The sequence below is a fragment of the Chlamydotis macqueenii genome, chromosome 4 (assembly GCF_036417535.1).
Source record: "Chlamydotis macqueenii isolate bChlMac1 chromosome 4, bChlMac1.mat, whole genome shotgun sequence".
NCBI classification, from domain to species: Eukaryota; Metazoa; Chordata; class Aves; order Otidiformes; family Otididae; genus Chlamydotis; species Chlamydotis macqueenii.
Genome location: NC_141559.1, coordinates 75783774 through 75800379, shown reverse-complemented (window position 1 = coordinate 75800379; position 16606 = coordinate 75783774). Strand labels below are relative to the sequence as shown.

Sequence of the window (16606 nt, the reverse complement as noted above, 5' to 3'; positions counted from 1 at the left end):
TCCTGTGCCCGAGGGGGAGATAGATAATAATACACGCAAAAAAAAAAAAAAAAATTTAAAAAAAAGTGTTTGCCACCGACCTCCGCGGGGCCGGCGGGCCCTCGACGCGCTTTCGTCCACCTGGGGACGCCGCCGCGGCCGACCAGGGCTCCCACCCGAGCGGGCCGGGCCCCAGGCAGCTCCCGCCTTCGGCCCCACCTCGCCCCGCGGCCTCCCCTCCCCTGGCACCCGGCCCGCCCTCCTCTTCCTCCCCGCCGCCGCCGGCGGAGGCCCCGTCAGGGCGAGCGGGCGGCCCCGCTCCCGCCGTCCCCGCGCGCTGGCCGGCGCCGCGGCTGGCGCTGCTCCCGGCCGCCGCCGGGCCGCGCGTGCGGGCGGCTCCGTGCGGGGGGATTTGAAACAGCCGCTCCAGGGGCAGCGCAGCGGAGCCGACCAATCAGCGGCCCGGATTTTTCGCGCTGGTTCTGGCCGGAGGAGGGGGCGGGGCCGCCGCGCAGGATCGCCGGAGCCGCCACCGTCGTTGCCGTGTCGCCTCAGCTCCCGCCGCCGCTGCCGCTCCCCGGCACCGAGCTACCGCCGCTGCCTCCGTCCGGCTCTCGGGGGAGAAGGATGCGCTAGGGCACAGGTCAGTAGGTCGGGAGCGCGGCTGGCTCTCCCCCCGCGCCTTCCCCGGGGAAGGGAGGAGGCACCCGGGGCACGTTCCCGCAGGCCCCGGGCGGGAGGCGGGAGCGGCGGCGGCGAGGCTCCCTCGCCCGCGGGGATGCTGCCGACCGGCCCCGCGCCTCGCCAGGAGCCCCCCCTCCCGGGCTGGGACCGCGGGCCTTACCCGGCAAAGCGCCGTGGTGGCGGCGTGGGGGCCGGGGGTCCCGTCGCGGGGCATCCGCTCCCCCCGCTCCGACCCTTCCCCTGGAGGCTCCGTTCCCCTCAAACTTACCGCCGGCGCCCCGCCGTCTCCATCGCCCGCCCGTGCCCGGGCAGCCCGCAGCTCCCGTTTCCCCCTCCCCCGAAGCAGGGTTTTTTTGTTCGCTGCCCCCTCCTCCTCTCCCCCCCAACCCCCCCTCCGCCCCGCTACCTGGCCCTCGTTGTGGGGCCATGGCCCCCCTCGCCGCCCCCCCCACCGGAGGCTGCCGCAGGATTTCGCTGCTGGCTGGGCCTGACTCTTGGGTGGCGGAGGAGCGGAAAGGAGCGATGCCGAGCCGGAGTCCCGGCTGTTGCAGCTTCATCCTTTCCCCCCTCCCTGCCCTCCTCCTCTTCGGCGCTGCGGGAGGTCGGGGGCAGCATAAAGGGGCAAGGGAGAGGTGCCCACTCGTCCCACCTCCCTCCACCGGAGGGGGGGAATCAATCAGTGCAAATCAGAAAGAAAACCGGAGGTTGGGGGGGGGGGGGGCGGCACGACCGATGGGAAGGAAAAAAAAAGCCTCCCCCAGGGTTTAAACCGCCTCCTTAAGGGGTGGGGTGGCTGCAAATGTGTCCCCCCCCGTGGCGGTGAGGGTGTGGGGAGGTGGAGGCTGCTCCTGCCCGTTCTCTCCGGGTAGGACTGGGATTGCACGGCAGCAGGAGTGAATGTAACTCTGGAAATGTATGGAGGGGGAAGCCATGTTTGATTTATTCCTCCACTAAACACTGGTGTGATGATTCTTCTACTTACACCCTTCTGCAGTCCATCCTGGACCTGTATGGGAGGAGAGCCTTGTTAGGAAAACGGAAAGAAAACATTCCTGCGAAGGCGTGTGGGCTCGTTGGCTCAATCTTCATTAAGTATAAGAGGATAGGGCTCTTGTAACTTGAATTGATATTTGTGTGGTAAAAAGAGCCTGGGGAACTTGTATTCCCAAGGCCACAGTTACAGCTCATCCGCTGTGGCTTTACCGCTCTGGGGGTGGAGAAGGGAATTTGCCACACTTCTTGAACATATTTATACTTGCTTTTTGGTTTTGTTTTTTTTTAAATATGTCGGCTGAAAGGAGGAGTAAACACTAGTAGAAGTACAGAGACAGTAAACACTGTATTTAAACAGATTTCAGAGAAAACGGGCCTTTTGCTAACAGGCATTAAACAGGCAGGAGGCTGGTATCAGTCATTGCCTGTGTATTTTGTGTGCATGAATAGTTTCCGTATTGGTATTTGCATTAAGATTGGTTTATAATGATTCTTAAATTTAGGAGCTAGTGCTGCCCACGCTGAGTAAGCTAAATAAGGTCTACTTTAAAAAAAAAAAAAAAAGAAGGAAGATATGTTTGGCGTTTAGCTTTTTCAGACATCTAAGGAAGGTAACTGTAAACACTGTAGGCTGGCAATGAAGTTTGTAATAGATTTCACAGAGAGTCCTTGCTGGTGGTTTATGTGGACGTATATATGCTTACTAAAATTCCTTAAACATGGAATGTGTGGCTTCAGCTACAAGAAAAAAACTGATTCTTCACCAAAATGTTCATATGTTAGTAGAATCTCTGTAAATTTATCGCTGAAGCTGTTATTTGCTTATTTTGCTGTGGGAATTTTGCTCAGAAAATGCAGCATACCAACCTTAATAAACTCCTCAATTTCACAGTGTGGGATTATTTAACTGTTGGATGTAATCATTGAATAAAACCACTATTTTGCAGGACTACTCAGGGTTTAATACTTACAGTATATGCGATTTTCGCTTGTTTCCGTAAGCATCTATATCCCCTATATTAAAGCATGGTTAGATTTTAATCTAGTATGCAGCCGTCAGAAAATATGACAATTTTTTTTCAGTATTTGAATGTAAAAAGCTCTGGATATTCCTGGAGATTATATGGCTAGTTCTTGTTACGGTTAGAGGAGTATCCATCCTCATACGTACTCTGAAAAATTAAGATACTGAAAGTGCAGTAAAACATACTAATTTTTCAAATAGTATTTGAAAATGTCACAAGAAACTAGGTCATTATACTTTAAAAGTGTAGATTTAAAGTAGTTTAGAAAATGGAAATTAAATATAAAATGTATTTCCTTTTAGTTTGATATGAATTCGACAAATGTCTAGTAAGAATAAAAAAAAAAGTATTTTAATATCTCTAGGGCTACATCCTTTTTCTGAAGCCAGTGGTTGTTTTGCAGATGAGGCTATTATTGCATTTAAATGACTGCCTGCATGCAGTAGACTGTATATTACAAGAAAAACAACCTCACTTTGCTTTGGACTGGAAGCAAAAATGATTGTTGAGGGCGTTGCTTTCTAGTATTTGGGCGGTGAAATTGATTCGTATGTGATACATATATATATATATACTCATACACATATACGTATATGAGTTTGTGTCCAAAACATTGTGCTAACAAAATAGCAAAGGAATGGAAAGAAGGGATTGGTTTTCAGTGTCCTATTGTTTGTGGTCCATTCACCTCACACTTTTGCACTGAGCCTGCTTTTTGTTCCACCGGTGTCAATATGTTTCCCAAGCGAGGCCTTATTTCTACGGACTGATAAATGCCTGTCTTTCCTTGTGGTCGATCAAAGCCTATTGACTGCATTGGGATTCCATGTGTATATAAAGGTTCGCCTGCTCTGGTCAGATTACTGGATCAAGCATGTAGTTTATGATGAGGAGAAGATACAAGCACAATTCTTGCAGCATTTTGAATCACCTCTGATCATTCCTGCTTATGTAACTACAAGATATCTCTTAGGTTTTAAGCATAGAAGATGGTTGAGTGCATGAAAATCACTGTATTTTCTGTGTAGAACAAGGTAAAGCACCTAGTTTTAAATTTTCACCTCTCCTCGAGAGCACTGTGCTGCACAATGGGAAGCATCCACTAAGCGGTATTGCTGAAAACAACAGGTACCCTAACATTCGGTAATCAACCAACAACAAAGAAATGCTGGGTGCGGCTAATAGTAGTGCACTAGATGATGATGACTGCATAATTTAATACTATGTTTGTGGCTGTTTGAGCTCTTTCGTAACTTTTTTGCAAAGACAAATGAAATGGCCTTATGGTCGATTAAATGTGGTAGATCTGGTATAATTCTCAAATCTAGCCTTTGGATAAGGGGAGAATGGAGATACTGAAGTGAATCTAAGTGGATAAGTAAATCCATGTTTCAAGGAAGCATCACTTTTCCATTAGGAGGTTGCTTCGAGAAATATCTTCATCAAGGATATGCTAGAATCTTGGTGGTGTAAATGAGAAGGTGGAGATGGAATATGGCACCAGGATAAGTGGTCAGGTGGTAAAGTGGAGAGTGAAAATAATTTCCCGTGTCAGCTCGGTATGAGAGACCGAATTTCCTTTGGTGCATAATTGTGGAGGACTTGGGAGAGAGGAGGTAGGCGAGGTGAACCTCGTTGGTATGCCAGTAGTCACCCTGCAGCTTGTAAGTTCATGTAGCCAGTTGAGTGGGTCAGCTATTTTATAAAATTACTTGGAAGGCTTTGGTTCTGAGAACATTCTTGAAGGAAAAGAGAGAAACTATCTAAATTTACCCTTGACTGCACCTTCAAATTAGCTTCTCTATGACCTGCAGTCATTGAAGATAATAAGACAGCTGTGTAATATAACTGTATTTACTTTTTTCCTTTCAGTTTACACTGACAGAAATTACAAGAGTAATATATAAAGTGCTGTTTTCAGTGTTTTTATCAAGTTGATGGTGTCCAGCATAGTTATTTTGTATTTTCTAGCACCACTAGGAAGGGAAGTTTTTGCAATCTGTTAGAAGGGAAACTTAAACCATTCTCTATTCGGCTGCCCTTCTGGTGAATAGCAAGCTACAAAAATACACAAAATTCCTGGAGAACAGATCATATATACTAATACCTTGTGCATGATGGTGATAGGTTAATCATAGTTACTTTGCTCGCAAGAACTGTAAACTTTAGTCCCAGATAATCTATTGACTCTCTGGTACATCTGAAAAGCTGCCTCTGTCCAAAGTATATAATAGATTATAACACAAACTGAATTTTTTTAAAATGCATTTTGTATACAATAAAGAAATAGCTGTTAATCGTGGTTGAACCAAAAGCAAGGTTTCTACTAACCTTGTTAATATTAAGAAGTAACAACATTACATGGAAATTGTTCTGATAGTACAACACTGTCATGAGCTACATGTGGAAAGTAGATGTTTGAAAATCTTTTTGAACATTTTATGGCAATCAAATTAAATTGCCTAAGTATGGAAAAGTGAAGTGCTAGTCCATACGTATTTCAGAGTATTGTTAGTATTCTTACGTTCGGCAAAATTACTTTGCCCTGGGGCACCATTGATGTAGGTTCTGATATTTGACGTAATTTGAAACTATTAAAATATATTAGTGACTTAAAGCATGTGTTAAATTGCAAGGGCTACTCAACGGGTGATGGCTCAGTTTCTAGTTTGGGCCCCATCCTTATAAGTTGCACTAAGATAAAAATGGGACAAGATAGCAGTTTGATCTTGTTTTGAACTTTGGTATTCAGTTCTCCAGCACAAATTGAAGCTATTTTATATTCATCCATATTTGGGTTAAGGATACATATATGTCAAATGACTGGAAAACTATAGCATGTGTGCTATTGAAACAGTTTTTCATGGAAGCTTTGACATTTTTCTTCTGCTGTCTGTGAAGGCTTTGAAGGATACTGTCAGTTTTCTCTGTGGCTCTTTGGAGTGGCACAGGGTGGTCTTGTTCTGTTGGCTGACAGAGATGGCCATTTAACTGTCTTTGCGAAACCTCTTCTGGCCTGTGCCTCATATCAAAATACTAAAATAATGACATCTGTCTGTGCTAAAACACACATAACAAATTAGAACATTTGTATTTTAAAATAATAATAATAATCTTTAAACATATTTGGCCTTGAGGGCTAATATCAGAATGCCACGTTTTCCTCTGCCATGGTCAAAAACATAATAGAGCGTGAATGTTCTCCTGTTCTCTGAGTTCTGCCTTACTAAATAAGAGATACACGAAGGAGCAGAAGATTAAATATTTTCAAGAAAGAAGGCTGAGATTAGGGAAGATTTTGTTAGAAATGTGATCTAAACAGCTTTTGAAATATTTTGAAAAGCTGCTGATAAAAGAAGCAAGGACATGCAGTAATACAGCCTCCTATCATAATGTTTGAGACGCATTTCATTTATTCATTATAATAAGTTGAAATGTGAATGTTCCTGCTGTGGCATGGATTGGTCTGTGGAGATGAGGTTCCCAAGATCATATATCGGATGTATCAGTTGTGGAACTTGCCAGCCTCGGTGGGATGCCATTGGAGCAAAGAACCTGACTACAATGGCACTCAGAAACATCTAAATTCGGGAGTTATCTCTGTAGTAAAGAATGCCCAGATTCTAGTCCGATAACAAAGCCAGAGGGATTTAAGCCAAAATATGAACCTTGGAGAGCAGTGTAGGATGAAAGAAATGAATATGGATCATGTCACTATATGACGCAGTTGCCGGGAGCTTTCAATGAGATACTTCAGAATGAAATTAATGTTGCAATTTTTCTGTGAATGCAAATATAGACCGTCAGAAGCTGGTTTTTAGTAGCACTCTTGAACAAACCAGAAACAAATGCTGTGATTAAATGTGGAACACAACTGAAATTCATCAGTAGTGCAAAAAACAAGTAGTGGGCTTAGAATGTGCAGTAGAAAGTGCATATATGATGTCTATTCATCAGGTGAATGCTGGACTTGATAGTTGAGTCTTCAGAAGCTGTGCAAGTAAGGATAGCAACTACAATTTACTTAACGTGACTTATTTCTAGAGTCAAAACTTTTTAGATTTTCCCATAAGAAGTAGGTACAACAGAATTTGTCTTAATAACTAAATTTGATAAGACAGTGAAGTAATCCACAGAACTAACACTATGCTGAGAGAAAGGACAGCAAAAATGACAAACCATTGCAAACCTCTCAACACAAAAGTTTTGGGAAGTGGACAAGAAGAACTTGGTTTGTTGAACAGTAAAGTGTTTTATCTCTGTCTGCAAGTTAAACAGGTAAGCTACGCTGTATCTGCAGAAATGTAAAACTTACCTCAAATTCCAGACCTTTTATGTTTAACAGTCATTATGATCTCTCTTCTGGAGAGATTAATGATGTAGATGTAGTGAAAGGAATAGCAGGGTAATTTAGAACACTGAATGGTAGTAATGCATTTTGACAAGAGCATGTTAAAAGCACAGCCCACAACAGGCAGATACTTCAAATAATGTCCAAACCAGAAAGGCCACTTATTAGCAAGTATTTGGATTTGTTTGGAGAGGATCTAGTGTTCCTAGTCTCTTGTGAGCTCAGGCCTTGTTTGAGTGTTCCTGGCATACATCTGCCAGTTGTATGTTTTTTGCCTTGAGGTAATACATTGATAGAATAATTAACATAATTGCATGTGTATAGTTACAGTCTATGTGTAAAATAGACCAGAATTAGCACGGTATTGCCAAGATTACATTATAGGCGTAGTTACATTGATCAGATGTGGATATATACAGTTCTTTGTGAAAGGTGTATGTCTGAAGTAAAATTCCATGGTGCTGTTGAGTCAGTATGAACTACCTCTGAACTTTATCTTCCAGTTCTTTACGTCGTGTTATGGGATGTGAAGCTGAATGTACTAGATGAAGGAAATAATGTATTTTTAGATGTTACCTCTCCACCTTAGAGAGGTGTAATGTGTTGCTGTTTTTATAAACTACAGAAGACATAGTCAAATACTGCTCTATCATAAAGATTATGATACTCTCCTATGTTCACATATAGCTAGGCTTTCGTACTATTGACAAGGCCTCGTATATCACCAGTGTCACAACACTGCTTTTTAGAATTGTTCCAGTGTACCAAGTGTGCTTCTGGCATCTAAGTCCCCTCATTTGGGTGAACAGGTTTTAATGCTGTGATAGATAAAGACAGCAGAGTTTTAAGGGTCTAGGCAAAAAGATTGTATCCTCTGCATCAAAATTAGTTGCTGTCTAGTCTGATCTGGGCAACGTTGTTTATTTCTGTAGAGGTGTAGCGGATAACATTTTGTTAATATGACAATTGTATTCGTTACTTATGTTGATAACTTGTTTTGTGGTGTCATCCCAGATTTCATCTTCCCTTCTCAGAATTTGCATGATTTTTGTGATACTAACAGTGAAGCTGCAGGCATTTGCTATGCTGTCATGACTACATGTGTGAATAAGGGCAGAATCATTGGCCACAGTGAAGAGGAAACAGATTATAGCGCATTTATCTACTGCAGTGAGTATTATATAGAAGCAGAGGATCTCGGTCCTGAAGGTATGGTGCAAGGAGCAGAGGTAGCATGCTGAAAAGAAAAAGCAGTGGGATTAAAGAAGGCGTGGGAAATTAAAGTAGGCTTGGACTGACTGGGAAAGAAGTGTAAATGAGGAAGGAACTCTACGCCTAAGTGTGGAGCTGTTTGAGATTGCATTTGATTCCTTAGTCTCATACGAAGTAGAACCCAGATGCAGAACTCTGGCCCACCTGAGAGACACAGACTTTCATTGGTGAGTAAAGACCTAGACTGAATGAGTATTCTGGCTGTATGGGAATTATCGAGTCCTGTTTTGCTAGAGAGGGACCATTCCCTTCCGCTGAACCATTTGGAACTCTCCAGGAGACAGAAAAGTCTCAAGTTTGCATTTGAAAATGTAACTTATTTTTACTTTTAGCCATTTGTTAAAGCAACTGTTGAGGGCTACCTTTCAGTGTTTGTTAAATACTGTAGTAGTTCCTAGCATTTTAGGCACCAGTGTTCTTCTCTGCTTATCTGCAGAGGAGAAGCAATTCTTTTCTATTTAATTTGTGATCTCATCACGGTAGTATCTGTATTCTCTCTTCAGACAGAAATACAGCATTTTAGAAGAATTTTATTTTATTCAACTCTATCTCCTTCCTTCTCCTCCCACCTTCAGCAGCAGGAGTGAAACTGACAAAGTTCAATTTCTGCAGCAGTGGAAAAAGAATATTTCTTGTGATTTTGAAGAAAATTAATTAATGGGGAGGAGTCCTGTCACAGAATCTTCTACCCTTATTCTCAGCAGCAAGGGTTGGTTGAAAACGCTTTTCGTGAGGAGGAACAAAGAGTCAGGTCCATCAGTTTTGTAAGCTTGCTTTCTGCAGTAGCAAGTAGCATTTAAAGTGAAGAAATTCTTTGCTTGCCATTCTACAGTCGTTAACTGCACAAACTAGTGTTGCCTATTGCCTTCATGAGAAGGCAATAAATACTTGTTTTGGTTGATGAAAAAAAAGACTGTAACAATTAAATTCTGAAATTGTATCCATTAGGGAAAATAAAAAAAGGAAACTGAAATTAGAAAAGATCAATACTATTATTTTTTTCAAAATATTTGGTGACAAGTGAATGTAAGTGCAACTGTAAGTGCACTAACCTTTTTGACACAGTTTGAAAAATACACTTGATCTCTTTGTGCAAATGTATATTATGTCTCTATATAAACATGTGCTACAAGTGTAAGGAAATTTTCATGTTGACTGGTTAACTGAAATCACTGTATTTCTACTGCAAGAGTAGTGAAATCTTTACTTCAGATGCTTCCAAACTTAAAATTGGCTCCTTTGGACTAAAATTATTTTATATATATATTTTTTTTTTAATTATTATTTATTATTATTTCCTAAATCTTTCTAAGACCTAGTGGTAAATTGTTAGAAAGTTTTGGTATGATTTTCAGTTCTCTATCAGCTACTACAGTATGGTTTTCTTCATGAGAGGTAATGCTTTTGAATCTGCTGGATAGAGGTGGGGTTTAACATCTTTAGCAAACCCACAGTGCAATTTTCAGTTACACGTTGTCTTCTGAAAGTAAGTTCCGTTTTGATCCTGTAGTAATCTTTCATTATTTTAATACAGTGAAGAATAGTCACTGTTCTGCATGATAGTGAATATGTCTGTACTCCGATTGATATTTTAGGTTTTTTATACAAGGTAATATGAATAAGCATACTCAAGTTTTCAAATGTATTAGCAAGAATATGTTGTAACTTTACTAATCTCATTCTGATCTGAAAATAGGAATAACCTTTGGTCTTAAAATTGAGGAGAGAATGGAGAAGACTTAACAGAAAGCTGTCTTTACAGAAAAGGCAGCAGCCATCTATTAGCGTTTTCAGTGCCAGCTGAAAGCCTGATTTGTAGGTAATAAAAACAGCTTTTATGGATAAAGTTCTGTAACTGTGAATTTTTATTTAGGTGTGTCATCTTCCCCCTCTTCCTCCCCTGAGTAATTCACCTGAGAAATGGCTTTAAGAAAACCCTTAGACAAAACAGAAGTGGTATTTAATAGTGACGCTTGTTGTTGATTACTTCCTCTGTTCACTCCCTTTGGCAGAATTGGAAGGAATGGACTACTCCATTATTTCTGACACACAAGAAAAGCATCTCTGAAATTGCAGCAGATGTGGAAGAAATGAATAATACATATCACATAAATGATAGTGGCCTGGACAGTGAAGGAGGAATCTGAGATGCAGTCTAACTGTATTTGGCTCATGACTTCTGTCAGATGATGGACTTTCAAGTAATTAATAACATTATTTAAAATGTCTGTAAAATAGTTCACCTTATGTAGAACCTGGGTTTTTAGTATGAAAATACGTACAAAGCCATTACAAGGATTGTCCAATTGTCATTGTCCAATTAAAATATCTAGAAACCTTTCTCTGATAAGTTGAATCTTTTGCTTACTGAAAGCTATTTGTTCACAAGCCAAAATACCATGTTTATTCAGCAGACTCCTTGGCTATCATGTTTTTTCCTCTTTGTTAGTGAAAATGGTGCTTGTTGGGTCACCAGACAGTGAATGTGGGACAATACTAGCTTAAGCTCATTAGCTGCTCCTAGTGCGTGGTGCTTTTGTCCACTTCCTTTCCCTGCCCTCCCCTCAGTTTCCTCTTCTGTAGATACAGAGTAATCTAGAAAAAGATAAGGGATTGCTTTTGCTTCTGTGTGATACCGTAGTCCGGTGTGAGTGCACTTAATTTAACTACCAAATCTAATTGTATGCTCAGCTGCTTCAGGACCTTACTCTTATAACTCTAATCAGCCAGATCTCATCTATGATCTGTCTCACTTCATTCTTTCATGTCCTGTCTTCTAGATCTCCTTGCATTAATTCTAAGCTCACAGTACTGCTTGGTTATCTGTTGCTGATAATTTTCTTTCCTTGCTCCTTTTCTTCTTTTCTGCGTTATTGTCCTCCTCTCACAAAGAGCCATGGATTTTAGATAGTAAAGGTTGTGCAGAATTTAACTAGCTTCAATTTTGCCTTTCTTTCTTGAAACCCTTTATAATTCCTGTGTGTAGGTTTACTAGCTTCTTCCATTTAATCAAACCCCACCGCGTAGCTTATTTTTTTACAAGGGGGACTGAGATGCATGTTGACAATTTCCCTCCACTGGTTGTCCCAGAGATGGTGACTAACTCTAGCAAGACTCATCTCCCCAGTGGAACTATATTTGCTTATAGGTACTCAGATCTGTTCTCTTTGCCCATTATTCTGCCTCTTACTTTAAGCCTCTTCTCATTTGGCTCCATTAAATCTTTGTACAAACATGTTCTATTTTCCGTATTCTGTAATCTGTATCTACCAGTTCTGATAGTCTTACTGTCTCAAATTACTGTCTTTGTCTTCATCTTCCCATTTAATATTGGCCTGGATACATTGGCTTCCTTTTACCAGTTATAATCCTGGATTTGTTGTCTCTCCAACAATTGTTGTAGGCTCCAGCAATTTAAGAGGCCTTTTTCAGTGCTTTTATCTGTTTGTAGTGACCTGAATTAGTGAGAATCATTCACTGAACTTTCACTCACTGAAGTTCTAAAATCTGTGTGCTGTGTATCTTCAGACAAATTAGGCAAATCTAGGTAACCCCTAAAAGTTCAGAGTCTTTCACCACATGGTCTTGTTGGTCTTTGATTTTTATAATATGAAATTACAACCCTTGGGTTTATTAGCTAGAAAGATTTCTTTAAGCCATGTCTTTTCATTTAGTTATTTGCTGGTCATTGTCCAGACGGGGCCCTGAGCAGCTTGATGTGCGTTGGACCTGATTTAAGCAGGGTGTTGAAATAGATGATCTGAGCAAGTCCCTTCCAGCCTAAATTATTCTGTGATTTTATGATGATGATGATCATGTTTTGAAACTCTTAAGCTATCGCTTTTTAGTGCATCCAGTGTCTTGAGACTGAGTACATCAGTAACATAGTCTAATGTGATTATCTCTTGCTTTTTTTGAGTTGTCCTGGTCTGCCTCAATTTTAGTCTGCCTCAAGCTTAATGGCTTTCTAGCTTAAAGAAATATGTGATGAGAGTAAGAATTATTAAGCAGAACAAAGAAATACTAGTAGAATTATGAATGAAAATAGAGTTACGAAATGCAGATGTCTCGATCCAGAAATCCAGACCCTAGTAAGTAGCTAATGGAGCCTTTTTTTTTTTTTTTTTTTTTTTTTTTTTACTTAACTGTGTAGTTGATGGACAGGAGGAAGTAACATAAGGCATTTTTGGTGCTGGTCCTCTTGTGAGAAGCTGTGATGAGCAGCAGTCTTGTCAGGCGGGGAAGTGGGGAGTGGTGGGGTTTGCTGCTCTGGGTGGTTCAGGCAACCACTGGAGGGCGTCTGCAGTCACAGAAAAGCTGCTCACTTGTAGGTTTTTTTTTTTTTTTAGATTGAGGGAATTTAGACACTCAAATCAAATCTCTGTTTTGCAGTCTGGTTTATTCTGTGAAGAATCTGTGAGAAGGAAGTACAAATTTTGCAACAGTTCAGTGTGCTGGGGTTTTTTTAAAGGCATTTTGCTGTCATCTCCGTAAACATAAGCGTCACGTGTTCTGTGATGAGTTTGCCTTTTGCCTAGAGATTTATAGAATTTGTCATCAGTTCTTTCTTAAAATAAATATGGTTTCAGTTAAATCTGCTGAATCACAGCTTGAAACATTGTCATATTATTAATTGGGTTGAGAGTATGTCTCATGTCCGTGTCTTCAGAGGACATCTTGTGAAAGTACGTGAGTTCTCTTCCAGTTTAGTGAGTTCTTTGTCCTGTTCTGGTGGAGTTTTGAGTTTCTTTTTGCCTCTGATTGTTCTTCAAGAGGGTTAGTACAGTTGGCTAGTTTCCACTAATTTTATCAGAGATTTTATTGATAACTCAGACTTCATCTGGCAAAAGAGAGATTAGAACCTTTCCTGTCGCAGATTCACTTGGAATTCAGGTATACTTCTTAGCTTGTTTAATGCCAGCTTTTCAGGCTGCTCTTTGTCCCTGGAGAATGGTTTTCATCCTTCAAATGAGTCTGTTCAGCTTGTACGGAGAGATACACTTTTACTTCTAGGTACCTTAGGGCAGCATGTTAGAGACATGGGAGCATTCGCGAAGGAGAATCTGGTACAATAATAAACAAAGTGGTGAGATTCAGAAGAGACTTCTTCCGTAGCAACTGGCATTTCGATAGTTATTCATCATGGGTTTTACTGCACTTTTTTGGAAGCATGTGAGACTAGATTTGATGAATTCTTTATTCAATATGACAGTTCTTGGACTTAGTCATATATGAAATTGGTTACCTTGAGCATGGATATGATGATTATTGTGCTGAGCTTTCGGAATATTTCTGATGGTGTATTTCTCTATATCATATATGCACTGGACCATCATCTTGCCTGGTCTAGGAGCACAAAGGAGTCATTCTGCCAGGTTCATTTCTTTGCTATGATAGTGTAAAGGTGAAATGGGCAGGATTAGCTTTTAGAACCCTTGGAAAACCTGTCTAGGGAAAAAAAATAGTGCAGTTTGAGCTTGCTGGATATTTTCAAATTTCTGTTTGAAAAATTGGTGCTAGATGATGTTATTGTTGTTATTAAAAAGCTGAAATGCCAGCAGTTGCTTTGACCATTTAAATTTTGCACAGTGTGGCCACTGGCCTGAAGGTTCAGCTGTTTCCCAGTGGGCTGGTGTTCATTATACAAACTGCTCACTTTTTATTCATTCTTGTAGTCAGAAAACTTTGGGATACGTCTGAAGACTGAGCTGTGTTGTTTCCTCAGGAGGCATGCTGTGATGGAAGATTGAGAGCCTGTTTGTAGAGTGAGGAGAAGCTTGTGTTGCTGCTGTCCATGGTGTAGGTGCTACAGTAACACAGCCTGTGGGGTTTTTATGCTGGCACGACCTCTTAGAAATAAACTCATCTATTTTACGTTGTTATTAATGATGATTATCGTAGATCTAACTCTTACTTGTTTTAAACCGTGCAATACCTTTGAGTAATTAGTGTGGGTAAGACTCATGGTGTAGATTCTTAACAGATTGTTAAAATAAAAGCTGTGATTTTTACCTTCTGCTTTTGTTTTAATAAAATTGATGATTCATCAATCCATTTTTCTTTGACTTGTTCGTAATGCATATTAACAGATACTGAAGTATTTTGGTCATGAAGACTGTAAGCAACACTTTTTTTAGTAAAACTTGAATGAAGTACATTGAGTGTTATATTAGTGGGGACATATCTATCTGATTACTTGGTAGCTTTCAACATTTCTGTATTACTAAAAATATTCTCTGTCTTTTTGTCTTAATATAGCAGTGTAAGACTGGAAACATCTGGGCTGAATGGACTTTAGCATCAAAAGAAGTTCTCAACTGTTAACTCGAAAAATTAACTACATCAAAATGAAGCAGGTACCAGAGATCCTTGGAAATACCAATGGAAAAACTCAGAATTGTGAAGTAAATCGCGAGTGTTCTGTCTACTTGGGCAAAGCACAACTTTCTGCCACTCTACAAGAAGGTGTAATGCAAAAGTATAATGGCCATGAGGCTCTTCCATTTATTCCAGCTGAAAAATTGAAAGATCTAACTTCTCGTGTGTTTAATGGCGAATCTGGGGCCCAAGATGCCAAGCTCCGCTTTGAACCCCAAGAAATAAAGGGAGTTGGAACACCACCCAACACTACTCCTATCAAGAATGGCTCTCCAGAAATTAAGCTGAAAATCACTAAAACCTACATGAATGGAAAGCCTCTTTTTGAATCTTCCATTTGTGGAGACAATGGAGCAGATGTGTCTCAGTCAGAGGAAAATGAACAGAAGCCACCAAACAAGCAGAGGAGAAACAGAAAAAGAAGCATAAAATATGACTCCTTCCTTGAGCAGGGTCTTGTTGAAGCAGCATTAGTATCAAAGACTTCAAGCCCCCCTGAAAAGAAGGTAGTTCCTTTTTTTACCTTCTTTCTTTTGTTAAGTTTGTTAATCATACTGACATTTCATTTGTTCATACGCTAATCTTCATTTCAGGTATTTCGGTAGGTGCTTCCCACAAACAGGTCACTTTCTATGATACTGTATCTCGGTGAAGGACGGATGCCCTCTAGTTCTGGTCCATGTTTCTTGCCTAGACTAGGAGTACCCTATAAATTCTGTTTCCACATAAGTAAAATAAGTCTCCAGAGCAAATCAGGGCATGTGGTAGTATGGGACGTGTGAACAAGAAGCTTAAATGCAGACTTGCAGCCAAGCCAAGGATATGTGCGCCTGGGCAAGGGAGCTGGTGGAGAGGCCTCTAAATTTACAGATGGCCTTTACCTTTTAGAGCATGAGGTATTCTGGCTTCCTAATAAGGAGGGGAAAAAAAAAAAAAACCCAAGAAAAACAAAAAACTATTTCTGTATTTCTGGTTCTGGGCTCTTTACCTTCAGATTTTGGCAGCTGGAATGTCATCTCTACCCTTATTTTCAGATTAAAAATAACTGGTATTTCCTTCTGTAACCTAGAGAATTTTGTTCGTTAAAAAGGTCTAGATACTTGTATTTAAATGTCATTAAGTTTTGTGGTCAAGCTCATCTGATTTTTGTTTCTTTTAAATGTAGGCAGAAATGGAAATTTCCCTTCTTAAAATTTGCTTTACCAAGTTGTAAATAAGAATGCTGTTTTTGTTGGTAGACTCCATGTAAAAGAATGTGGTTAGCAATCATTTTATCTCAGAAGAGGAAACCTACATAGCAGGGATACTTGTGTGTATATTAAGTTTCTCAAGAGTAATTCAGAATAGTGTTGTATAACAATGGTAAACGCTTTAGCTAGTGAACAGGTCCTGGTTTTACACAACTTAAATGCGAAATGTATGTTACAGTTTTCTGTCAACTGCAGGTTTACTGGTTAACGTGTATTCTTACTTTCTCCCAAGGTCACACATGTAGAGAAAAACCACACATAGAGTTGCTGGATTACTGATTTTATTTACCTTTATTTTCATTAAAACTACTTAATGAATTAGTTTACAGAACTGTGTAAAGATTCTTCTAACTATCAGAAATATTTGTATTTTGATTATTTGAATATATTATTCATACTAGAATGATCAATACTGATGTTTTCAGGAATTTTATTAGAGAGTTTGTTTTCTTTAATTTTGTTAAGGAGAATATTTTGACAGTAATTGGTTCTGGTTTTTACAAATCACTACTCAGAGGTAAAAAGTGTGGGCATAGTCAGTCGTTGGAGTAACTCTTTGTCCTGCTCATTATTGATGAGGATAAATTGGACTAAAAGGTAATGTATTTATTAGCATCAACAACTCTAGCTTTTTTTTTGGAAGAGGAGGCAATATTTAATGGCCATCTACACAG

The 16606-nt window shown here is 40.4% G+C and overlaps 1 protein-coding gene across 1 annotated transcript in view; it reads left to right on the top strand.

Moving 5' to 3' along the window:
* The first annotated feature begins 511 nt into the window (after positions 1-511).
* Positions 512-16606, top strand: part of NSD2 (nuclear receptor binding SET domain protein 2) — a 73115-nt gene continuing 57020 nt past the window's right edge. The window contains exons 1-2 of the mRNA XM_086747546.1: positions 512-622; positions 14563-15188. Coding sequence (XP_086603672.1) covers positions 14592-15188 — 597 coding nt within the window. The 5' untranslated portion in view covers positions 512-622; positions 14563-14591. The remainder of the gene's footprint in view (positions 623-14562; positions 15189-16606) is intronic.